The 25,129-nt window shown below is 47.2% G+C and overlaps 1 protein-coding gene across 5 annotated transcripts in view; it reads left to right on the top strand.

The window, feature by feature from the left end:
- Positions 1-25,129, top strand: part of SNX14 (sorting nexin 14) — an 89,351-nt gene that overhangs the window by 36,676 nt on the left and 27,546 nt on the right. For 3 of the 5 annotated variants that reach the window (XM_068149050.1, XM_068149021.1, XM_068149032.1), the window contains exons 14-17: positions 1,502-1,626; positions 4,443-4,501; positions 9,419-9,445; positions 20,033-20,165. In XM_068149050.1, coding sequence (XP_068005151.1) covers positions 1,502-1,626; positions 4,443-4,501; positions 9,419-9,445; positions 20,033-20,165 — 344 coding nt within the window. The remainder of the gene's footprint in view (positions 1-1,501; positions 1,627-4,442; positions 4,502-9,418; positions 9,446-20,032; positions 20,166-25,129) is intronic. The other 2 variants (XM_068149057.1, XM_068149041.1) reach the window with 1 other exon arrangement.

The raw sequence follows: 25,129 nt of genomic DNA, 5'->3' as shown, positions 1-25,129 counted from the left end.
GATGTTAAAGAGCACAGGGCCCAGCACTGATCCTTGGGGCACACCACTAGTGACTGGCTGCCAGCTGGCTGTGGCACCATTCACCACCACTCTCTGGGTTTGGCCCTCCAGCCAGTTCCTAACCCAGCTCAGAGTGCTGCTGTCCAAGCCATGGGCTGACAGCTTGGCCAGCAGTTTGCTATGGGGGATGGTGTCAAAGGCCTTGCTGAAGTCCAGGTAGACCACATCCACAGGCCTCCCCACATCCACCAGGCAGTCACCTGATCATAGAAGGAAATCAGGTTGGAGAGGCAGGACCTGCCCTTCCTAAATCCATGTTGGCTGAGCCTGATCCCTTGGCCATCCTCTAAGTGCTGTGTGATTGCACTCAAGATGACCTGTTTCATTATCTCTATTATGGGGGAGGATTTTGGGCCTATCTGTGGCCTTGAGTGGCCTTGCTAATATTTTTTTCTGTGCAGTTCTGGCCTGTTTGGGCCAATATGGCTGGGGGGGCAGAAAAGAACACTGAGGCCTGGGTATTACGGCATGGCTGGGAATGTGTTTTTTCTTGGTATTTGGGGGTTGGTCTTTTTTCCCAGGCAACCAGCACCAGAACAAGAGGATACAGTCTCAAGCTGTGCAGGGGGAAGTTTAGGCTTGAGATGAGGAGAAAGTTCATCTCAAAAAGAGTGATTGGCCATTGGAATGTGCTGCCCAGGGAGGTGGTGGAGTCACCATCACTGGAGGTGTTCAGGGAGAAACTTAATAGGGTGCTTGGTTCCCTGTCCCTGGAAGTGTTCAAGAGGGGATTGGATGTGGCACTTGAAGCCATGGTTTAGTTAGTCATGAGGTGCTGGGTGATAGGTTAGACTTCATGATCTCTGAGGTATTTTCCAGCCTTGTTGATTCTATGATTGCCACAGTCCTAAATATTGCTACACCCTTGTTACTGTTTTTAAGTCTTGTTTTGCCAGGATATATCTATTTGCCAAACTTACAGTAACTTACACAGCAATCACAAGCTTGGATCAAGAGGAGGCTCAGGGGTGACCTTACTGCTCTCTACAACTACCTGAAGGGGCGTTGTAGACAGGCAGAAGTTGGTCTCTTCTCCCAGGCAACCAGTACCAGAACAAGAGGACACAGTCTCAGGCTGCGCCAGGGGAGGTTCAGGCTGGAGGTTAGGAGGAAGTTTTACACAGAGAGAGTGATTGCCCATTGGAATGGGCTGCCCAGGGAGGTGGTAGAGTCACCATCACTGGAGGTGTTCAGGAGGAGACTTGACAGCGTGCTTGGTGCCATGGTTTAGTTGGTTGGGTGGTGTTGGATGATGGGTTGGACTCGATGATCTTGAAGGTCTCTTCCAACCTGGTCTGGTCTGGTCTATTCTATTCTATTCTATTCTATTCTATTCTATTCTATTCTATTCTATTCTATTCTATTCTATTCTATTCTATTCACCAAACTTTATATGGCAATATATATATCCCTCCATTTGTAATTTATATCTTTTTAATAGTTGCTGAGGGTCCATATTTGGATGTTGTGAAACTTCAAACGATGAGGTGTCTGTTTGAAGCTTATGAGCACGTGCTTTCTCTACTGGAGAACGTTTTTACTCCCATGTTCTGTCACAGTGACGAGGTAAGTGTGAAAGGTTTGAGGAATACTCTTTAAACAAGAATCTCTTTTTTTTACATATATTTTTATTTAGGATACTCTGTTTACAACAATCATCTGCATACGGAACTGAAAAAATAGCTCTTCATTTCCATTTTGGTTAGCGTGCCAGTGCTGGGACCAGTCTCAGTAAGAAAATTCAACACAACTGCAACAGAATTAGAAAACAATTAACTCCCCCCTCCCCCCCATAAAACAGAGACAAACAAAAAAATCCACACTTTTTGTGTGTGAGTGTTTGTTCTGGGTTTTTTTTGTTGACTTTTAAAATTGTTTGGGGTTTTTATTTTTCTTTTGTTTTTCCTTTTTTTTCCCCCTTTTTTCTCTTTATTTTTTCTTTTTTTTCCTTTAGTTTTTTCTTCCTTTATTTTTTCTTTTTCTTCCTTTATTTTTTCTTTTTCTTCCTTTATTTTTTCTTTTTCTTCCTTTATTTTTTCTTTTTCTTCCTTTATTTTTTTCTTTTTCTTCCTTTATTTTTTCTTTTTCTTCCTTTATTTTTTCTTTTTCTTCCTTTATTTTTTTTTCTTTAATTTTACCTTTTTCTTTACTTTTTAAATTTATTTCTTTCTACTTTTTTCTTTCTTTCTGTTTCTTTTTGTTTCTTTCCTTTTTACTTCTTTTTCTTTGCTTGTACCTCTTTCTTCTTTGCTTTTTACCTCTTTCTTCTATTTCCTTCTCACTTTTTTCTTTCTTATCTCTTTTTTCTCTTTTTTCCTTCTCTCTTTTTTCCTTCTTTTTCCCCTCTCTCTTTTTTCCCCTCTCTCTTTTTTCCCCTCTTTTTTCCCCTCTCTTTTTTTCCCCTCTCTCTTTTTTCCCCTCTCTCTTTCTTCCCCCCTCTCTCTTTCTTCCCCCCTCTCTCTTTCTTCCCCCCTCTCTCTTTCTTCCCCCCTCTCTCTTTCTTCCCCCCTCTCTCTTTCTTCCCCCCTCTCTCTCTCTTTCTTCCCCCCTCTCTCTCTCTTTCTTCCCCCCTCTCTCTCTCTTTCTTCCCCCCTCTCTCTTTCTTCCCCCCTCTCTCTTTCTTCCCCCCTCTCTCTTTCTTCCCCCCTCTCTCTTTCTTCCCCCCTCTCTCTCTCTTTCTTCCCCCCTCTCTCTTTCTTCCCCCCTCTCTCTTTCTTCCCCCCTCTCTCTTTCTTCCCCCCTCTCTCTTTCTTCCCCCCTCTCTCTTTCTTCCCCCCTCTCTCTTTCTTCCCCCCTCTCTCTCTCTTTCTTCCCCCCTCTCTCTCTCTTCCCCCCTCTCTCTTTCTTCCCCCCTCTCTCTTTCTTCCCCCCTCTCTCTTTCTTCCCCCCTCTCTCTTTCTTCCCCCCTCTCTTTTTCCCCCTCTCTCTTTCTTCCCCCTCTTTCTTCCCCCCTCTCTCTTTCTTCCCCCCTCTCTCTTTCTTCCCCCCTCTCTCTTTCTTCCCCCCTCTCTCTTTCTTCCCCCCTCTCTCTTTCTTCCCCCTCTCTCTTTCTTCCCCCTCTCTCTTTCTTCCCCCCTCTCTCTTTCTTCCCCCCTCTCTCTTTCTTCCCCCCCTCTCTTTCTTCCCCTCCTCTCTTTCTTCCCCTCCTCTCTTTCTTCCCCCCCCTCTCTTTTTCCCCCCCTCTCTCTTTCCCCCCCCCCCCTCTCTTTTTCCCCCCCTCTCTCTTTTTCCCCCTCACATTTTAAATGTGAAAACTTCTATCACTGCCATTAAAAAGTCCACTCTGCCCCTTCTTTTGTGATTGAAAAGTTGGTTTAAAAGTTATCTGTGTGGAATCCATGGAACACTCTCAAGAATCTCTTACATTTTTACTTTTTAATGGTAAAGTTACAAAGGTATTGTTTAGATGCCTTCAACTTTGTGCATTCCAGCAGCTAAAACTCAGGTGTCTGTTTTCAGGAAAGTCATTCAAAGTGATTTATCAGGAGTTTAAGGTTGTTCTATTACTGGGTTCTGAATTAAAAAGAAAAAAAAAGAGATAAAACCCCTAAAATCTCCATAATCCCCATACTGGGGCCACAGCTGCCTAAAGCCTTCTAATAGGAAATCCTTTAGACACAGGGATGAGGCTGAATTCTTGTCCCATTCTAGAGTTTGTCTGTGCAAATTGGGTTGCACATTAGACTTCTGTTACTTCTTTGTGGCAGAATGTATTGACTTGTCCTGGGAATGGGTACTCACCTTGCTTGGTGTTATGCCTAACAGAGTCTGTTTCCCTAACTGGTTTTGGTGGTCCTCTTTCCTATAACAGCTATAATGCTTCAGACTCCTGATATTTATTGATTTATTTGACAAGGAACAATGGATGTAATCTGCAGCACAGGAGGTTCCACCTCAACACAAGGGGGAACTTCTTTACTGTAAGGGTCACAGAGCACTGGAACAGGCTGCCCAGAGAGGTTGTGGAGTCTCCTTCTCTGGAGACTTTCAAGAGCCATCTGGATGCATTCCTCTGTGACCTGAGCTAGGTTGTATGGTCCTGCTCTGGCAGGGGGGGCTGGACTCAATGATCTCTTTGGGTCCTTTCCAACATCCTGTGATCCTGTGATTTATTTTGACAAGGAAGAGACATGGCTTTTGGGGTATAGCTTTAGTTTTATTTCTGTCCCTTTTTTTAATCCCAAGACTTATGTAAAATAAACTAAGTAACACTGGCAGCATGCATTTCAAATTTGATCTGTCCTTTTTCAGGTTAATATTCTAACTGCTACATTATGGTCAGCTTGCCTTTTACTCCTCTTCCTGTTGCCTGAATTCTGCATAGTACCCCTTGCCTCAGTTAATCCAGTGTTTTCTTTTGATACCTGATTTGTCTGTTGTAGTACTTCAGACACCTTTTAAGAGGAGCAGAGTCACCAACACGCAATTCAAAGCTGAACAGGTAGGACTGGTAAAGCTTTTAAGCATTTTTCTTTGTCTCTTAATTGAAAGCATCAAAATATTAAACCACATAAAATTTTGCTGGTGCCTGATAGTAATTTGACTTAGTTTTTTTGACTACCTATTTTAATTTTTTAATGGGCAAGTTGCATGCTAAAGGAACAGACAATATGATAATACAAGAGTTCTCTGTGCTTTGAAGTGGTTTGCATTAAAGAACTTTAAAAATGTGATGCAGTCTTCCCCCTTCAACAAAAAGGGGAATGGAAAAAATAATTGTACATTGAGAATAAGATACATGGAAATTAAGTGGTGAGTTAATTGACTTATTCTACATCTTTGTGAGTGACATGGACAGTGGCATTGAGTGCACCCTCAGCAAGTTTGCTGATGACACCAAGCTGTGTGCTGCAGCAGACAGGCTGGAGGGAAGGGAGGCCATCCAGAGGGACCTTGACAGGCTGGAGAGGTGGGCACAAGCCAACCTCATGAAGTTCAATAAGAGCAAGTGCAGGGTCCTGCATCTGGGTCGAGGCAATCCCAGGCACAAATCCAGGCGGGGCAGTGACTGGCTGGAAAGTAGCCCTGAGGAGAGAGACTTGGGGGTGCTGGTGGACAAAAAGCTCAACATGAGCTCTCAGTGTGCACTTGCAGCCCACAAAGCCAATCAGATCCTGGGCTGCATCAGGAGAAGTGTGGCCAGCAGGTCGAGGGAGGTGATCCTCCCCCTCTACTCAGCCCTGGTGAGACCCCACCTGGAGTACTGCCTCCAGTTCTGGAGCCCCTATTACAAGAGGGATGTGGAGGTGCTGGAACGTGTCCAGAGAAGGGCCACAAGGATGATCAGAGGGCTGGAGCACCTGTCCTATGAGGACAGACTGAAGGAGTTGGGGCTGTTCAGTCTGCAGAAGAGAAGGCTCCGAGGTGACCTAATTGTGGCCTTCCAGTATCTGAAGGGGGCCTACAGGAAGGCTGGGGAGGGACTTCTCAGGTCTTACAGGGAATAGGTGCAGTGTGCCTGTGTCTAACCAACCTGGTCATGCAGTGAGACTCTCCTCTTGTTATGGCAGGGAGGATTTGCCATTTCTAGGTCAAATGTGGTTTCTGTCTCCAAACTCTCCCAATTCACTGCAGAAATGCAGTGTTGGAAACTTTGTTTCTAGGTTTGCTCTATATACTTAAGAGTCGACCTTCAGGTTTCATAGGGCCTGTGAAGAAGAGGAACATCTCCTGTGATAGGGATGGGTGATCTTCCACTGTGTACTTGTGTTGAGTAAGCTTGAGGTCTTATAATTTGTCTTTCATTTTATGCTGGATGGCTCAGTCACAGTTTAGCCCAACTGAATTGTTCTTGTGGTCTAGGCAGAAGAAGAAAAACTTCAGTGCTACAGTCTTTTATTTAGGTAGGCTTGTCCTTTTTGGTGTGAAATAGGCTTGTCCTTTTTGGTGTGAAATAGGCTTGTCCTTTTTGGTGTGAAATAGGCTTGTCCTTTTTGGTGTGAAATAGGCTTGTCTGTCTTGGTGTGAAAGAAGAAAGGAAGGAGGTTGACTTGCTGGAACGAGTCCAGGGAAGGGCAATGAAGTTGGTGAGGGGTTTGGAACACAAGCCCTATGAGGAGAGGCTGAGGGAGCTGGGGTTGCTTAGCCTGGAGAGGAGGAGACTCAGGGGTGACCTTATTGCTCTCTACAACTACCTGAAGGGAGGTTGTAGCAAGGTGGGGGTTGGTCTCTTCTCCCAGGCAGCCAGCAGCAGAACAAGAGGACACAGTCTCAAGCTGCACCAGGGGAGGTTTAGGCTGGAGGTTAGGAGGAAGTTTTACACAGAAAGAGTGCTTGGCCTTTGGAATGTGCTGCCCAGGGAGGTGGTGGAGTCACCATCACTGGAGATGTTTAGGAAGAGACTGGATGGGGTGCTTGGTGCCATGGTTTAGTTGATTAGATGGTGTTGGGTGATAGGTTGGACTGGATGGTCTTGAAGATCTTTTCTGGTCTGGTCTACTCCTATTCTATTCTATTCTATTCTATTCTATTCTATTCTATTCTATTCTATTCTATTCTATTCTATTCTATTCTATTCTATTCTATTCTATTCTATTCTATTCTATTCTATTCTATTCTATTCTACCTTCTTGGTGCTTTGCTTTGTAAAACAGAAAGAGTGAAATTGCAGTCAGTCCCTACTTGGAGGTTTTGAGGTGCATCTCTGACTACAGAATACACAAACTGTGTTTGGGAACTGTTGCAACACGTTCTCCTGGGGGTCAAACAGCATCCATAGCATCACTGAAGATGTATCTGGTTTATATTTTAGAACAATTTGAATGCCTTAAGTATATCTGCTGGTTTCTGATATGAGATACTGAAGTGGTGCTTCAGTGATTATTTCCATGAAGCAGAGATCCTTTCTGAGGTCCTATCTGCAAGTAGTTTGCCTGTTGCTTTGGAGTTTCCCTCTGCACTATCTGGTACAGACAATCACTGCCAAGAGGGGGAAAAAATAAATTAGAAGAAGATGAGTTGCAGAATTATTCCAGATGTCATGCATGTGCTCATGCCTTCTCCTGCCTTCTCTTCCTGTTCTAGCATTAATTCCAGTTGAGAGAAATTACATGTGAAGAGATGGCTTTTGTTTTCCATATCTTTGATGCTTTGCTGGGAGAGCTGTGTGTGCACTGCTTAGATACTGCAGATTAGAAAGTCAGCTCAAGCAGTACCTAGGAAATCCCAGTGGAATGTATATGTGGGTAATGTGTTGAATGATCTCACTTACTGTAAGGCAAGAAAATGAAAGAGCAGTTTCCAGGAGACACAAGTGGGGAAAATAGAAAGAAGTGACTGTCTGCATGTAATTTCTGGTTTGGGTCACTCCTTTGAGCTCTACAAAAATCACATCATAGCTTTCATTTGTGTAGTGATAGGACAAATAATGTGCTATGAAAACTGACAAGGTAGTAGATGAGAAGTCCCAAGTATTTCTGGAGTGTGAAGGAGTCACTCTGAGGATATTCTGATAACTTGATAACTATCTGGGACTGTCAACAGTTTCACTCCATAACTGATTCTTTTCCACCTAATCTTTAACGTGTGTGGCCAATGAAAAGTGCTGCTTCACATTCCACTTCTGACAATTTCATTCTGGATGTGTGGAAGAAAGGACAAGAATTCCCTCTTCTTCTCTCAGTATTTATGTATTTGTAATGCACCACTACATTACTTAAAGATGTTTTGTGTTGGAAGTCAGGAAAAGGAAAGCTGTGATGTGATGCAAAGTCCTGGATTTCTGCCTTGTTATTCCACACACCTCGAGCACATATGACAAATAGAGGCTTCTTGGTTTCACATCGTTGGGATAGCAATAAAAATAAACTATTTTCCAAGTAAAGAACCAAGCAGAAAAGATATTAACTGTTTTGGGGAGTGGTTAGGAGTCAAATGCACCGAACAAAGTCTGCAAAGGGTTGTGCGGGGTGTAATTGTTTGTCACCATCAGTTCTAACTTGGTAGGTTATGTTCCCAGTTTCCAGTTAACATGATTAATGACAGTGTGAGATGCCTTAGAATCAGTTGCTCTTGTGAAACAAAATCTAAAATGTGACTGTTTTGTTCCCCTATCACTTTGTCCAGGATTCAGTAGCTCCAGTGAATGATAATCATGTGTGCAGTGACTGTGTTTGTCTTGATTGGAATTACTGAGTCGATGGCCGAGGCATTGGTTCCAAAACTCCCTTGGTTCCAGGCTATGTAAAAAGTCTTTGGATTGGCCAAGCAAACTAGATTCCCACATGACTTCTGAACCTAGGCTACAGAAGAATCTGCCTGCTTGGCACTACAGCTAACTTAAAGACCAAAACTCTACTTGAAAGAGTCCAGTGCAGAGCCACAAAAACAATGAAGGGAGTGGAACATCTTCCATATGAAGAGAGAGTGAGGGAGCTGAGGAGAGAGTGAGGGAGCTGAGGGCTCTTTAGCTTGGAGAAGAGGAGACTGAGAGGTGACATCATCAGTGTTTATAAATACCTAAAGGGTGAGTGCCAAGAAGATGGAGCCAGGCTCTTCTTAGTGATGTCCAATGACAGGACAAGGGGCAATGGGTGGAAGTTGAGGCATAGAAAGTTTCACAGTGTCACAGTATCACTTAGGTTGGAAAGGACCTCGAGGATCATCGAGTCCAACCTATCAACACAGACCCCATGACTAGACCATGGCACCAAGTGCCACATCCAATCTCCCCTTGAACACCTCCAGGGTCGATGACTCCACCACCTCCCTGGGCAACCCGTTCCAATGCCGAATGACTCGCTCGGTGAAGAACTTCCTCCTCACCTCGAGTCTAAACCTCCCCTGGCGCAGCTTGAGACTGTGTACCCTTGTTCTGGTGCTGGTTGCCTGGGATATAAGGAAAAAAATTTTCCCTATGATGGTGACAGAGCAGTGGAACAGGCTGCCCAGGGGGTTGTGAAGTCTTCCTCTCTGGAGACATTCAAAACTCACCTGGATGCCTTCCTGTGTAATCTGGTGTAAGTGATCCTGCTCTGGCAGGGGGGTTGGACTGGATGATTTTTCGAGGTCCCTTCCAGCCCCTGAAATTCTGTGATTCTGTGAATCCATTCTCTGTGAATGAGCAGCTCAGTGAAGACCTGAAAGCTTCCATAACTGAAGTCTGAAATGTAAAGGCCAAGGTGACAGTGATGAAATGCTCATTTTGCTTTCTTAGGGTTCTAGGTCAGGAGCTCCTAATTTGACCACGTTTTTACAGCGACGATCGAGAAGCCTGTTCAGTTCTGCTGGGATAGGTCTGTCAGATCAGGGTGGTTTTATGTTTGTTTGGGGTTTTTTGGGGGGTTTGGTTTGTTTTAATTTTTATTTTAACCCTATTTTCTCCTGGGCTCTGAGGTAATTTCTGTGCCTGTTGTTGCAGAAGTAGCCTGAGTTTGGATGACTTCCGGTAAGTCTAACACTCAATAAATGTTGTGTGTTAGTGACACTGCATCTGTCATGACTGCGTCATCACACAGCCCTGACCACAGCATTGAAGTGTCCATTTTATCTGTCAACATGTGGATGGCTTCTCTGGACTAAACTGCATTTCTCCCCACCATCAGCTTTCCTCCCCATGTCCTCTTCACAAGTGTTTAGAAGTTGCCTAATCACTAATTTCACGAGTTGGCAGTGTGTTAATGCTGTTTGCTGTTAACAATTTGTCTGTTGTTGCTAGCTTTCAAATGTATTTCATAGTACCATAGTATCAGTCAGGGTTGGAAGGGACCACAAGGATCATCTAGTTCCAACCCCCCTGCCATGAGCAGGGACATCCCACACTACATCAGGCCTTTGACACCGTCCCCCATAGCAAACTGCTGGCCAAGCTGTCAGCCCATGGCTTGGACGGGAGCACACTGCGATGGGTTAGGAACTGGCTGGAGGGCTGAGCCCAGAGAGTGGTGGTGAATGGTGCCACATCCAGCTGGCAGCCAGTCACTAGTGGTGTGCCCCGAGGATCAGTGCTGGGCCCTGTGCTCTTTAACATCTTTATTGATGATCTGGATGAGGGCATTGAGTCCATCATCAGTAAATTTGCTGACGACACCAAGCTGGGGGCAGGAGTTGATCTGCTGGAGGGTAGAGAGGCTCTGCAGAGAGACCTCGACAGGCTGGACAGATGGGCAGAATCCAACGGCATGAGATTGAACACATCCAAATGCCGGGTTCTGCACATTGGCCACAACAACCCCATGCAGTGCTACAGGCTGGGGTCAGAGTGGCTGGAGAGCAGCCAGGCAGAGAGGGACCTGGGGGTGCTGGTTGATGGTAGGCTTAACATGAGCCTGCAGTGTGCCCAGGCAGCCAAGAGGGCCAATGGCATCCTGGCCTGCATCAAGAACAGTGTGGCCAGCAGGAGCAGGGAGGTCATTCTGCCCCTGTACACTGCACTGGTTAGGCCACACCTCGAGTACTGTGTCCAGTTCTGGGCCCCTCAGTTTAGGAAGGATGTTGACTTGCTGGAACGAGTCCAGAGAAGAGCAACAAAGTTGGTGAGGGGTTTGGAACACAAGCCCTATGAGGAGAGGCTGAGGGAGCTGGGGCTGCTTAGCCTGGAGAAGAGGAGACTTAGGGGTGACCTTATCACTCTCTACAACTACCTGAAGGGAGGTTGTAGACAGGCTGATGATGGTCTCTTCTCCCAGGCACCCAGCACCAGAACAAGAGGACACAGTCTCAGGCTGCGCCAGGGGAAGTTCAGGTTGGATGTTAGGAAGAAGTTCTATACAGAGAGAGTGATTGCCCATTGGAATGGGCTGCCCGGGGAGGTGGTGGAGTCGCCGTCATTGAAGGTGTTCAGAAGGAGACTTGATGGGGTGCTTGGTGCCACGGGTTAGCTGTTTGGGTGGGTTGGATTGGTTGATGGGTTGGACACGATGATCTTGAAGGTCTCTTCCAACCTGGTTTGGTTTATTCTAATAAAGGTTTATTCTAAAGGCTGGCCAGAGCCTCATCCAGCCTGGGCTTAAACACCTCCAGGGACGGGGCCCCAACCACCTCCCTGGACAACCCATTCCAGGGCTTCATCACTCTCATGGTGAAGAACTTCCTCCTCACCTCCAGCCTGAATCTCCCCACCTCCAGCTTCATTCCATTCCCCCTAGTCCTATCACTCCCTGAGATCCTGAGAAGTCCTTCCCCAGCCTTTCTGTAGGCCCCCTTCAGATACTGGAAGGCCACAATTAGGTCACCTCGGTGCCTTCTCTTCTGCAGACTGAACAGCCCCAACTCCTTCAGTCTGTCCTCATAGCAGAGGTGCTCCAGCCCTCTGATCATCCTCGTGGCCCTTTGTGTAACTTGAAGTTGTGTTCTGGTGTTGTTGTTTCATTTTGTTTTGTCCTGCAACTGCTAGCTGCTCCAAAACCTCCTTTCCCCTATGTCACATTTCCAGTCTTGTTTGAGGTTTTACCCGTTTAACTCCTTGTTTTATCTCGCACAGCTGTGTCCAGAATGAGCATTGCCTAACATTGCATGCAAATATAACCATTTTTATGAATGCTAGCAAGCACTCAAACCCAGCAGTTCCCTCAGCTAGTTCTCCCTGCAGCTTTTCTTGTGACTGGTAGAAGTTTGATGATGATGTATGATGCTGTCTATAATTTGCTGCAGGTAGTCTGTGATCACTCATTAATGCCTTATTAGCTGTTCAGTGGTTTGTTTCCTCATTATTCATGCCTCCTTAAGTACATGCTATCCAAACTCAGAAGACCATTTCTTTTCTTTACAGATTTTTTCAGTGTTTTCATACACTACTCACACCATTTTTGTGGCTTTAGGGAGCATTATGAGCTTCATTTGATAGGTTATTAATCAAAGTATGTAAATACTTATCTTTTATCTGCCAGTCCAGTATTGAGTTACAACAGGTAACAGGGACAGGTAACAGGGACAGGTGGCTCAGTTGGTAGTGCACAAGACCCTTAATGGGAAGGTCGTGGGTTCAAGCCTGCAGTGGGCAGTGGTGTCCTCCATACTCTAGTCAGGAGGTCTGTGGTGACAGGTTGGACTCGATGATCTTTGAGGTCCCTTCCAACCTCAGGAGTACTGAATACTGAACACTGAACTTGCCAGGGGGTTGAGCAATGAGAAGTAGTTGAGATGTAAGTGTAGTTCATTGATGCTTAAGTGCAGCTCTGTGCCCTGAGCATTTCTCCTAATTGAGTGTAGGAGTTTTAGTCAGCCAAATGAAAATGACCCCAGCGCGTGGCTGAGGAGAGAGGAGGCAGCTTGAGCAGCGCAGCTCTGGGAGTTTGGCTTTTGGCTTTAATTCCCTTGCTTTTCAGGCGGTAAGGGGCTGGTGGCTTGGGACTTTCCAAAGAGAGGAGGAGGGGCAGCGGGCTCGGATTGCCTACCTGCCGGAGGGCAGTGACGTAGCTGGGGGAGGGTTTGCCGCGGAGACCGCGCGCAAACCAAACAGACCCCAGCGCGTGGCTGAGGAGAGAGGAGGCAGCTTGAGCAGCGCAGCTCGGCTGCTCACCGACAGGGGAAAAAAAAAAAAAAAAAAAAAAAAAAAAGCCGTGTGGAGAGGGTGGTTACTGCAAGATGGTCACCACTAGAGCAAAGGCTAGCAGAAGGACAGTGGGCACCCAAACAGAGACCACACACAAGCATGCAGATGTTCAGGCAGGTGGCTGCAGTGAGTGCTGGAACCTGGCACTCGACATGGAGGCTGGAGGGAGCAGCTCCTGTTTCAGGTGTGAGCAGGTCAGTGACCTGATGAGCATGGTGGTCAAACTAAAAGAAGAGGTAGAAAGGCTAAGAGCTAGAAGAGATGGCGAGCAGAAAATTGACAATTCCCATAATGTAATCTCTTCTAAACCAGAACAGGGGGTAACACTTAGGGGAACAGGGAGTTTGATACCTTCCCAGAAGCAAGATTCTCAACCTCCCTGTAGTAACCCCCATGAGCAGGGCCAATGGGAACAGGTCTCTGCCCGACGGAAGAAATGCAAACAAAGGAAGTCTGCTCCTGTGAGCAGCACGCTGCCTCCAGTGCAGTTACAGAACAGGTATGAGGCTCTGCAGGAGGAACAGGTCATTGGTAAGGTCGAGGACCCAAGAAGGTCAGAAGCTGCACCAATGACAGGTTGCCTCAGGCCAGCCATCAAAACTTACCCAGAAAAGAAACCTCGCAGGGTCATCGTCATAGGAGACTCCCTACTGAGGGGAACAGAGGGCCCAATATGCAGACCAGACCCATTTCATAGAGCGGTCAGCTGTCTCCCTGGTGCCCAAGTAAAAGATGTTGTAGATAGAATTCCCAACCTCGTGAGTCCTTCAGACTACTACCCACTGCTGGTCTTTCAGGTGGGCAGTGACGATGTAACAATGAGAGGCTCACAATCTATTAAAAAAGACTTCAGAACCTTAGGGCAAATGCTAAAGGGATCAGGGGCTCAAGTCGTGTTCTCTGCCATCCCTCTAACGTCAGCAATGGATGAGGACACACTGAGGAAGGGCCAACAGATCAATTCATGGCTCAGGGGCTGGTGCCATCGACAGGGCTTTGGGTTCCACAATCATGGATTGGTTTTCAAGGCACCTGAGCTGAAAACAACTCATGGGACACACTTGTCCCAGAGTGGGATAAGAATCCTGGGGCAGGAATTGGCAGGGCTCATTGATAGGGCTTTAAACTAGATTTGAAGGGGGAAGGGGTTAATAGTCTCCTGCTGGCTGGTGACAAACAGGGGCAGCTCACCAGCAGTAGAGAGAAGGAGAGCTGGTAAGGGCTCTCAACTTGCTACCCTGAGGCAAGCCACGAATGATCCATCAGGACATTCTGTGGAAACCGAGGGGATTTGGCACAAGAGGAGGACAGGGCCAGCCCAGCTGAAGTGCTTCTATGCGAATGCGCGCAGCTTGGGCAGCAAACAGGATGAGTTAAGGGCCACTGTGCTGCTGGGATGCCACGACATAGTGGCTGTTACTGAAACTTGGTGGGATGAATCCCATGACTGGGATGTAGGCATAGATGGGTATAAACTCTTTAGGAAGGATAGGCAGGGAAGGAGAGGAGGAGGTGTTGCCCTCTATGTCAATAGCCAGTTGGAATCAGTGGAGCTCCAACTGGGGAGGGATGATAAGCTAGTTGAGAGTGTATGGGTCAAAATTAAAGGCAGGACAGGGGAAGAAGATATTACTGTGGGGGTCTCCTACAGGCCACCTGACCAGCAGATCCAAGCAGATGAGGCCCTCCATAGGCAAATAGAAGCAGCTTCCAGGTCACAAGCCCTGGTCCTCATGGGTGATTTCAACCACCCGGATATCTGCTGGAGGGACAACACAGCAAGGCACCAGCAATCCAGGATGTTCCTGGACTGCATAGAAGACAACTTCCTCCTCCAAATGGTGGAGGAACCAACAAGAAATGGTGCTATGCTGGACCTTGTTCTCACCAACAGGGAAGGGCTGGTAAGCAATGTGAGGCTCATAGACGGCCTTGGCTGCAGTGACCATGAAGCAGTTGAATTTAACATCCTCAGGGCAATCAGGAGGAAGTATTCCAAGCTCATGACCCTAGACTTTAGGCATGCAGATTTTGATCGCTTCAGGGATCTGCTAGCCAAAGTGTCCTGGGACAAAGCCCTGGAGGGAAGAGGGACCCAGGACAGCTGGTCAGTATTCAAGGACCACCTCCTCTGTGTCCAGGAGCTCTGTGTACCAACAAAGAGAAAAGCAGGTAAGAATGCTAGGAGGCCTGCCTGGATGGGCAAGGAGCTACTGGACACACTATTACTTAAAAGGAAACTCTACAGGAAGTGGAGGGAAGGACAGGTAGAACAGGGGGAATACAAGGAAGCTGCCCGAGCAGCAAGAGTCCTGGTTAGGAAAGCCAAAGCAGAGTTTGAGTTGAATCTAGCCAGGGAGATTAAAGGGAATACTAAGAACTTTTACAGGTATATTAATGGGAAGAAGAAGACTAGGGAAGGTGTGGGCCCCCTCAGAAAGGAAAATGGTGACATGGTCACCTGTGATGAGGAAAAGGCTGAGGTACTTAATAACTTCTTTACCTCAGTCTTCACTGCAAGGGCCTCTAGCCACACTCCTGATGTTATGGAAGTCAAAGCCAGGGATGGGGAGGAAGAACTGCCCATTGTAAGTGCAGATCAGGTTCGTGATCATCTGAAGAACCTGAAAGTGTTCAAGTCCATGGGACCCGACGGGATACACCCACGGGTACTGAGAGAACTGGCAGATGAGGTTGCTAAACCCCTCTCTATTATATTTCAAAAGTCCTGGCAGTCTGGTGAAGTCCCCACAGACTGGAAAAGGGGACACATTGCCCCCATCTTCAAAAAGGGCAAGAAGGAGGAACCAGGGAACTACAGGCCAGTCAGTCTCACCTCTGTGCCTGGAAAGATCATGGAACAGATCCTCCTGGAGTCACTACTCGCTCAAAAGAATAGTGAAGAGGTGATTGGGAACAGTCAGCATGGCTTTGCCAAGGGCAAATCCTGCCTGACCAACCTGGTGGCCTTCTATGAGCAGGTGACAAAATTAATAGACGAGGGGCGAGCAACTGATGTCATTTACCTGGACCTGAGCAAAGCCTTCGACACTGTCCCACACCACATCCTGGTCTCCAAACTGGTGACACATGGGTTTGATTGGTGGACCACTAGATGGATAAGGAACTGGCTTGATGGCTGCACCCAAAGAGTGGCTGTCAATGGCTCCATGTCCCAGTGGAGGCCAGGGACAAGTGGAGTCCCTCAGGGATCAGTCCTGGGACCTGTCTTATTCAACATCTTTGTGGGGGACATGGACAGTGGCATTGAGTGCACCCTCAGCAAGTTTGCTGATGACACCAAGCTGTGTGGTGCAGCAGACACGCTGGAGGGAAGGGAGGCCATCCAGAGGGACCTTGACAGGCTGGAGAGGTGGGCACAGGCCAACCTCATGAAGTTCAATAAGAGCAAGTGCAGGGTCCTGCATCTGGGTCGAGGCAATCCCAGGCACAAATACAGGCTGGGCAGTGACTGGCTGGAGGATAGCCCTGAGGAGAGAGACTTGGGGGTGCTGGTGGACAAAAAGCTCAACATGAGCTCTCAATGTGCACTTGTAGCCCACAAAGCCAATCAGATCCTGGGCTGCATCAGGAGAAGTGTGGCCAGCAGGTCGAGGGAGGTGATCCTCCCCCTCTACTCAGCCCTGGTGAGACCCCACCTGGAGTACTGTGTCCAGTTCTGGAGCCCCTATTACAAGAGGGATATGGAGGTGCTGGAACGTGTCCAGAGAAGGGCCAGGAGGATGATCAGAGGGCTGGAGCACCTCTCCTATGAGGACAGACTGAAGGAGTTGGGGCTGTTCAGTCTGCAGAAGAGAAGGCTCCGAGGAGACCTAATTGTCGCCTTCCAGTATCTGAAGGGGGCCTACAGGAAGGCTGGGGAAGGACTTGTCAGGATCTCAGGTAGTGATAGGACTAGGGGGAATGGAATGAAGCTGGAGGTGGGGAGATTCAGGCTAGATGTGAGGAGGAGGTTCTTCACCATGAGAGTGGTGAAACCCTGGAATGGGTTGTCCAGGGAGGTGGTCGAGGCCCCGTCCCTGGGGGTGTTTAAGAGCAGGCTGGATGAGGCTCTGTCCAGCCTGATGTAGTGTGGGGTGTCCCTGCCCATGGCAGGGGGGTTGGAACTAGATGATCCTTGTGGTCCCTTCCAACCCTGAATGAAACTATGAAACTATGAAACTATGAAATGGTACCCTGACTTCACATGTGTGTAAATATTTAGGTGATGCATACAACTTGTCTGCTACTTCTTGACTTGGAGAGGTTCACCACACCATTCTTCAGCTGCTTCAGCTTCAGAGCCCTGCAAAGATCTTTCCAGTGCAGTGAAAGAGGCAGGGATCCTGTGGGAAAGTTGTTTTGCAACAAGCAACAATCTATGGTTAAAGAATGCCACGGGGCACATCTTTGGTCTTCCCAGCTGGAGAGTGAACAGCAATTGTAATTTCTTCATCTTAAGTACTTGTGACTTCTGGAGCAAAAGTGGGGGGGAAAAAAAAGTCTTCCAGTCTTTTGTCATCTCATTATTCATGAGGGATGTTGGAACCAATAGTATTTTAGGGCCTTGCCAAGAAGCAGCTATAGAATGATGGTCTAATAGTGCTGCTACCTGAATCAGTTTGGTTTGTTCTGTTTTTCTTCACAATGTTGATCTTCCTGTTGCCTGTCCATTTCTGCTAACAGATTTTTCCCAAGCTGTGATCTAATCTGGTTTGTCTTCTGTCTACTTGCTGAGGGCAAACTGAGGAAGCTGGGGTTGTTCAGCCTGGAGAGGAGAAAGCTCCAGGGAGACCTAATTGCACCCTTCCAGTACCAGAAGGGGGCTTGCAAGAAGGCTGGAGAGGGGCTGTTTACAAAGGCCTGTAGTAATAGGATGATGGGCAATAGTTTTAAAGTACAGAAGAGTAGATTTAGATTGGATGTTAGGAACAAGTTCTTTCCCATGAGGGTGATGAAACACTGGAACAGGTTACCCAGGGAGGCAGTTGAGGACCCATCCCTGGAGATATTCAGGGTGAGGCTCGACAAGGCTCTGAGCATCCTGATCTAGTTGAGGATGCCTCTGCTCCCTGCAGGTGGGTTGCACTATGTGACCTTTGGAGGTCCCCTCCAAGCCAAACCATTCCATGATTCTGCCTTCTCCCCATGTGTTGCCCACTATGTATCTGTGTACCCTCTTACTCACCAGTTTGTGTTCTGAATTTGTGTCTCTTCTTGTGAAGAGAATCCCATCCTAGTTTGTTACTTCATGCCCATGCCAGTAATTGCTTCTGTGCTCATTAGGCATGGTCCTTGGGCTCAGTGTTAGGGCAGGAAGGGGTTGACTCCTTTACCTCAGGTTGAGTCCTGGCCCCATACAGCTCAATACTGCAGTTACAGGCAAACCACATTCTGCTTTCACTGGAGCATGATCAGTGGAAGAAAGCACTCAGCAGAGCCTGGAGTGTTCTATCAGATCTTTGAGCTCTGCAAATTACTTTTCTTTCTCAAAATCTTGAGAACTGCACAGGTTTTCACAGAGATGTTGAAAACTTCTGCAAGAGTTAAGCCAGAGGTCTAAACTATTAACCTTCCAGAAAAGCTGTGTAGTTTTCTATGGGTAAGGTTTGTGTTTTGCTAGCCCAGTGTTTAAGCTCTCAAACAAGATTCAGGTAGGTCCCCAATGTGAAAAGTTCAGTAGCATGTAGAAGAAGTTGTTTAAAAATTCAGTTGAATTGTTCAAACATGGATTTAGACTAAACAGCCAAGCACTCTTATCTGTGGTTAGCAGAGATAAATAAGATAGATGGTGCCTGTCTGCCTTGGAGCTGATAATAGTATGAAATACAAAACAGCAGAAGATTTGGAAGAGCATTGGATTATTTCATGTAATTCTAGTCATGTACACAATCTGAGTGAAATTGTAAACAGGAAGATCTTTAGGAACACACACATTCGTGTTTCCAGTCAGCAGCTGATGTAGTCGGCATGGTTTCATGGGTGATCAGATGCTCTACCTGCTGTTCTCTGCTGTTCTGTTGGTACAAAGCTGGGGAGGGGTTTGGAGCACAAGCCCTGTGAGGAGAGGCTGAGGGAGCTGGGGTTGCTTAGCCTGGAGAAGAGGAGGCTCAGGGGAGACCTTCTTGCTCTCCACAACTCCCTAAAGGGAGGTTGTAGCCAGGTGGGGGTTGGTCTCTTCTCCCAGGCCACCAGCACCAGAACAAGAGGACACAGTCTCAAGCTGTGCCAGTGGAGGTTTAGACTGGATGTTTGGAAGAAGTTCTTCATAGAAAGAGTGATTGGTCATTGGAATGTGTTGCCCAGGGAGATGGTGGAGTCACAATCACTGGAGGTGTTAAGGAAGAGATTGTATGGGGAGCTTGGTGCCATGGTTTAGTTGATTAGATGGTGTTGGATGATAAGTTGGACTTGATGATCTCAAAGGTCTTTTCCAACCTGATTAATTCCATTCTATTCTATTCTATACTGCTCTTCACTAGCTAATAAATGATTGCTTTAAAGGATAAAGAAACATGTAGGATATTTTTTGTTTTGGGCCTACAAAGTACTAATTGTGCTTTTAACCTCAGTAACCAACAAAGTTCTTTTGAGTCTTTGAGTCTGCAGTTCCCTCTGTTGACTTTTGACTTGCCCATTATTGTATTTATTGAATCAACTGCAGTAACCTCAGGCTGATTCCATATTTTTCTTTCCAGAATTGCTAGTATTTCTACATGAGATATAATCTTGGCTATCAGGCCTTGTGTAAGGGCATAAGAATGCTATAACGTCTGTTCTCTCAGTGAGGAGCGCGCTTCCTACCCCATTATCTTTTTTCTTCCCACCTCCCCACTACCTTTCTGCTTTTTGGATGTTTTTTTCATAAGTGGAAAAGCTTTTAAAAGCCTTCATCTTTCAGTCAGATTGGCTTTTCAAGCCATGATCCTTCACTTGCATCTGTTTTCTCTCATGCTCAAGTCTTACTCCTTTCACATTTCTTTTGTCTGTCCCTAAGTCATGGTCTATCTTGAAGCATGCATGCATGTAAAATACTGGGATATATATAAAGAAATACAGATAACTACACTGTTTATGGTACTTGCAAGAGGGGATAAGTACTCATATTTAAGGATGTGGAGAAGGACAGAGGGAGTGACCTTGGTGTACATGCTTGTGGCCACCCAACACTTTCTGCTGTCAAAACAAAATTGGTTTGCATAGCTAATTGTGTCCTGCATCACTGGGATATTATTATGAGAGTGTTAACATTTGCTCATGGTTAAGCATGTGGGAATCCCATATCTCTTGAAAGTGTAATCAAGAAAAGTTTGCTGATCACTCACAGGACACCTTTGCCATAAATGGATTTCAAGTTAATTGGAATTGTTAATATATGAGCTACTTCCTCGTGGAGTTGTTTCTCTTGTCTGCAAATGATGTGCAACAGCCTGCTGAGCTGCTGTGTAATAATGTTGTGAACTCTGGCTTCTGTACTCCTAGGACCACACAGAAGAGAGGAGAATCATTTGGAATCAGTAAAATAGGCAACAAAATAAAAGGTGTGTTCAAAAGTTCTGCGATGGAAGGAGCTATATTGCCCAACTATAACTTAAATGAAGGAGAAGATGACTTTGTGAGTAAAAGCTTTACCTTTGCCTTTAAGTCTGTGTAGTTGGTGTTTCTTTTTTCTGCCTTTATTTGAAACTATTACTTTTCTCACTTTTCTGTTGTCTTACTTCACTGCAGGGTTTCCATGTTCTGGTTTCTGATTTAGTTGCCTTGTTATCCCTGTATTCATTCACAAGCTAAGGCCATGGCTTGGATAGGAGCACACTGCGATGGGTTAGGAACTGGCTGGAGGGCCGAGCCCAGAGAGTGGTGGTGAATGGTGCCACAGCCAGCTGGCAGCCAGTCACTAGTGGTGTGCCCCAGGCATCAGTGCTGGGCCCTGTGCTCTTCAACATCTTTGTTGATGATCTGGATGAGGGCATTGAGCCCATCATCAGTCAATTTGTGGACAACACCAAGCTGGGGGCAGGAGTTGATCTGCTGGAGGGTAGAGAGGCTCTGCAGAGGGACCTCGACAGGCTGGACAGATGGGCAGAGGCCAAGGGCATGAGATTGAACACACCCAAGTGACAGGTTCTGCACATTGGCCACAACAACCCCATGCAGTGCTACAGGCTGGGGTCAGAGTGGCTGGAGAGCAGCCAGGCAGAGAGGGACCTGGGGGTACTGGTCGATGGTAGGCTGAACATGAGCCTGCAGTGTGCCCAGGCAGCCAGGAGGGCCAATGGCATCCTGGCCTGCATTAAGAACAGTGTGGCTAGCAGGAGCAGGGAGGTCATTCTGCCCCTGTACACTGCACTGGTTAGGCCACACCTCGAGTCCTATGTCCAGTTCTGGGCCTCTCAGTTTAGGAAGGAGGTTGACTTGCTGGAACGAGTCCAGAGAATTGCAACGAAGCTGGTGAGGGGTTTGGAACACAAGCCCTATGAGGAGAGACTGAGGGAGCTGGGGTTGCTTAGCCTGAAGAAGAGGAGACTCAGGGGTGACCTTATTGCTCTCTACAACTACCTTAAGGGAGGTTGTAGCCAGGAAGGGGTTGGTCTCTTCTCCCAGGCTACCAGCACCAGAACAAGAGGACACAGTCTCAAGCTGCACCAGGGGAGGTTCAGGCTGGAGGTTAGGAGGAAGTTTTACACAGAGAGAGTGATTGCCCATTGGAATGGGCTGCCCATGGAGGTGGTGGAGTCAGCATCATTGGAGGTGTTCAGGAGGAGACTTGATGGGGTGCTTGGTGCCATGGGTTAGTTGATTAGGTGGTGTTGGATGATAGGTTGGACATGATGATCTTGAAGGTCTCTTCCAACCTGGTCTGGTCTATTCTAGTCTAGTCTAGTCTAGTCTAGTCTAGTCTAGTCTATCCCCCTGCTCATGTGCCTCTGAGCTTGTTGCTTTAGTACAGAGAAGATCTAAAAGTAGCTGTGTTGGACGTTTTTGTAAGCAATGAATTTCTCTCTAAAAATCTTACCATGCCACTTTATAATTGAGGATGATATGTAGGACTGCATGCATGGCTTTTCATCCAAACCTTGCCATGAGATCTTAAAACCATAGCTGAAGTAGTGTTGAAATTGCTGTCAAGTTGCAGCAGCATTTTCTCTGAAGGTCATGAGGCAGCAGTCCTTTCTCATTTGTCTTGGATGTTTCCCTCAGTGTTTTTCTTTCATGCTGAAAAAGCAATGACTGGAGCCAGTAATAGAAATACTGCATGGGACATTGGTATCTGAAGCACAACTGGGGGACATGTGCTGTGGCTGTCACAGTGCAAATTTACTGAGGATTATGGCGAAAACCAGGTAGAAGGCAGATGAGAGAACTGCTTGAAAGAGACTGTGAGCATGTGAAACTTTGGTGATGATCCAGTACAACAATCACAGAGGGTCCTAGTGAAGAGGTTATGGCCCTTGTATGAGTTGTTAAGGAAACAACTGCTCCATGCCCTGCTCTAAGCCTTGTGCTAACCCTGCAGTGTATGAGACTAAAGGGGGTCCTCTTTAATATCTTTATCAATGATCTGGATGAGGGGATTGAGTGCACCCTCAGTAAGTTTGCAGGTGACACCAAGCTGGGTGGCTGTGTCGGTCTGCTAGAGGGTAGGGAAGCTTTACAATGGGATCTGGACAGGTTAGAGTGATGGGTGAAGATTAATTGTATGAAGTGAGGAGAAAGTTCTTCACAGAGAGAGTTATTATGCTCTGTGATAGGACAAAGGGCAATGGATACAAGCTAGAACACAGGAAGTTCCACCTGAACATGAGGAGAAAATTCTTCATGATGAAGGTGACAGAGCACTGGAACAGGCTGCCCAGGGAAGTTGTGGAGTCTCCTTCCCTGGAGACTTTCAAAACCCACCTGGATGCGTTCCTGTGTGGCCTGCCCGAGGTGATCCTGCTTGAGAGGGTTGCACTTGATGATCTTTGGAGGTCCCTTCCATTCTATGTACTTTTAAATCGTTGCTTACCTCTAACCTATCTCAGGATAATGAATAGTTCTATAAATTGTAGTGGGAAGGGCAAGGAGCTGAGCACTGCTGCAGCAGGCACAGGCTGGAAGCTGGACAGTGGGCTTGGGGCACTGCTCCTCACCAGGCAGCACTTGCCTCGCTGCAGGCTTGCAGCTTTAGAAGCCCTTGCAGCATGGCATCGGGCAGGCTAAACTAGATTCAAACAATTCCAGCTTTTCAGGTTGATGAGAGTGCTCTTTCATAGCATCATAGTATCAGTCAGGGTTGGAAGGCACCACAAGGATCACCTAGTTCCAACCCCCCTGCCGTGGGCAGGGACACCCCACACTACATCAGGCTGGCCAGAGCCTCATCCAGCCTGCTCTTAAACCACCTCCCTGGACAACCCATTCATTCCAGGGCTTCACCACTCTCATGGGGAAGAAACCTCCTCCTCACCTCCAGCCTGAATCTCCCCACCTCCAGCTTCATTCCATTCCCCCTAGTCCTAGCACTACCTGATAGCCTGAGAAGTCCTTCCCCAGCCTTCCTGTAGGCCCCCTTCAGATACTGGAAGGCCACAATTAGGTCACCTCGGAGCCTTCCCTTCTGCAGACTGAACAGCCCCAACTCCTTCAGTCTGTCCTCATAGGAGAGGTGCTCCAGCCCTCTGATCACCTACTTTCTTCACCTGCTTGACAAGGCTTGTGGAAGTACAAGAGCTCTTCTCCAGCACATCTTTATTGTGGGCTAATCTGCCCAGAAATTCTCAATTCCACTTTATTTTTGAGTCTTAAGGCCAGCCCTACCCTTCCCCCTCGTAAACACTGTCTCCTCATTTTCAAAAATAGTTTTCATTCCTTTGGGTAATTTCTTTTATTATTCTTTTTTTGTTGTTGTTTCTTCTCTGTGGTGAAGATGAGAATCAGGGTAAGCATTGTTTGGAGAAATGAATAACTTTCCAAGAGAGCTGTTGAAGCTTGGCTTTTTCAGGGTAGATACTTAAGATAATCTTTCTGTTTATAGCCCTAAAAGACTTGCAGCACTTCCTTTGTTATTGCCGAGGACCTGAGAATTCAGTGGGCTGTGTGGTGCTTGGGTGATTCATTACCTGCGGGGCGGCTCAGCCTGGCTGTGATGAGCAGTGGCCGAAGTGTAAAGGGAATGTTGGTGTGGTGCTTGGGGCTGCAGTTCAAGTTCAAAAGGATTTTTTTCAGCACTCATGTGGCACTGCTTCTAAGGTCTGTGCTTGCATATGGAAAAAATCAGTGTGATGTTTTATGGCGTGGAGTCTGAGTTTATCAGCTCCAGGTACTGGAGCCACAAAGGATTGGGTCCATGCTGCTCCCTGGTGCATCTGTTTCTGGGAGTGTGATGCTGAAACTGGACTCGATGGGGAACGCAGGAAGGCTTATTTTGCTTAAAATAGCTCTAGGCTGCAGGAATAATCCAGTCCCTATAATGGTTGTGTTGCACCTTTATTATTAGAATAAACCTTTATTATTAGAATAAACCAAACCAGGTTGGAAGAGACCTTCAAGATCATCGTGTCCAACCCATCAACCAATCCAACCCACCCAAACAGCTAACCCGTGGCACCAAGCACCCCATCAAGTCTCCTTCTGAACACCTTCAATGACGGCGACTCCACCACCTCCCCGGGCGGCACATTCCATAGCGCAATCACTCTCTCTGTATAGAACTTCTTCCTAGCATCCAACCTGAACCTCCCCTGGTGCAGCCTGAGACTGTGTCCTCTTGTTCTGGTACTGGGTGCCTGGGAGAAGAGACCAACATCCGCCTGGCTACAACCTCCCTTCACGTAGTTGTAGAGAGTGATAAGGTCATCCCTGAGTCTCCTCTTCTCCAGGCTGAGCAAGTCAGATGCCCACAACATACTGCATTGCAGCCAACTGTAGGGGTGGGATATCATAGTATCATAGTATCATAGTATCAGTCAGGGTTGGAAGGGACCACAAGGATCATCTAGTTCCAACCCCCCTGCCATGGGCAGGGACACCCCACACTACATCAGCCTGGCCAGAGCCTCATCCAGCCTGGGCTTAAACACCTCCAGGGACGGGGCCTCGACCACCTCCCTGGACAACCCTTTCCAGGGCTTCACCACTCTCATGGTGAAGAACCTCCTCCTCACATCTAGCCTGAATCTCCCCACCTCCAGCTTCATTCCATTCCCCCTAGTCCTATCACTACCTGAGATCCTGAGAAGTCCCTCCCCAGCCTTCCTGTAGGCCCCCTTCAGATACTGGAAGGCCACAATTAGGTCACCTGGGAGCCTTCTCTTCTCCAGACTGAACAGCCCCAACTCTTTCAGTCTGTCCTCACAGGAGAGGTGCTCCAGCCCTCTGATCATCCTCCTGGCCCTTCTCTGGACACGTTCCAGCACCTCCATATCCCTCTTGTAATAGGGGCTCCAGAACTGGAGGCAGTGCTAGCTTGGTGTGTTGTTGGTTTCTCTCTCTTGTGTTCATTTAGCTCCTTGGCCTGACCAAGTAGGCTCAAGTCTTCAATGTGGATCCTAATATGCTGAAAAATGCAGTGCAGCTAATCCACTTGGATGCATTCCT

This window comes from Melanerpes formicivorus, unplaced genomic scaffold, assembly GCF_026170545.1.
Source record: "Melanerpes formicivorus ecotype bairdi unplaced genomic scaffold, bMelFor1.0.p_v2 SCAF_2, whole genome shotgun sequence".
Lineage (NCBI taxonomy): Eukaryota > Metazoa > Chordata > Aves > Piciformes > Picidae > Melanerpes > Melanerpes formicivorus.
The sequence above is the reverse complement of the archived record's forward strand: the minus strand, read 5'-3'. Positions and strand labels throughout refer to the sequence as shown.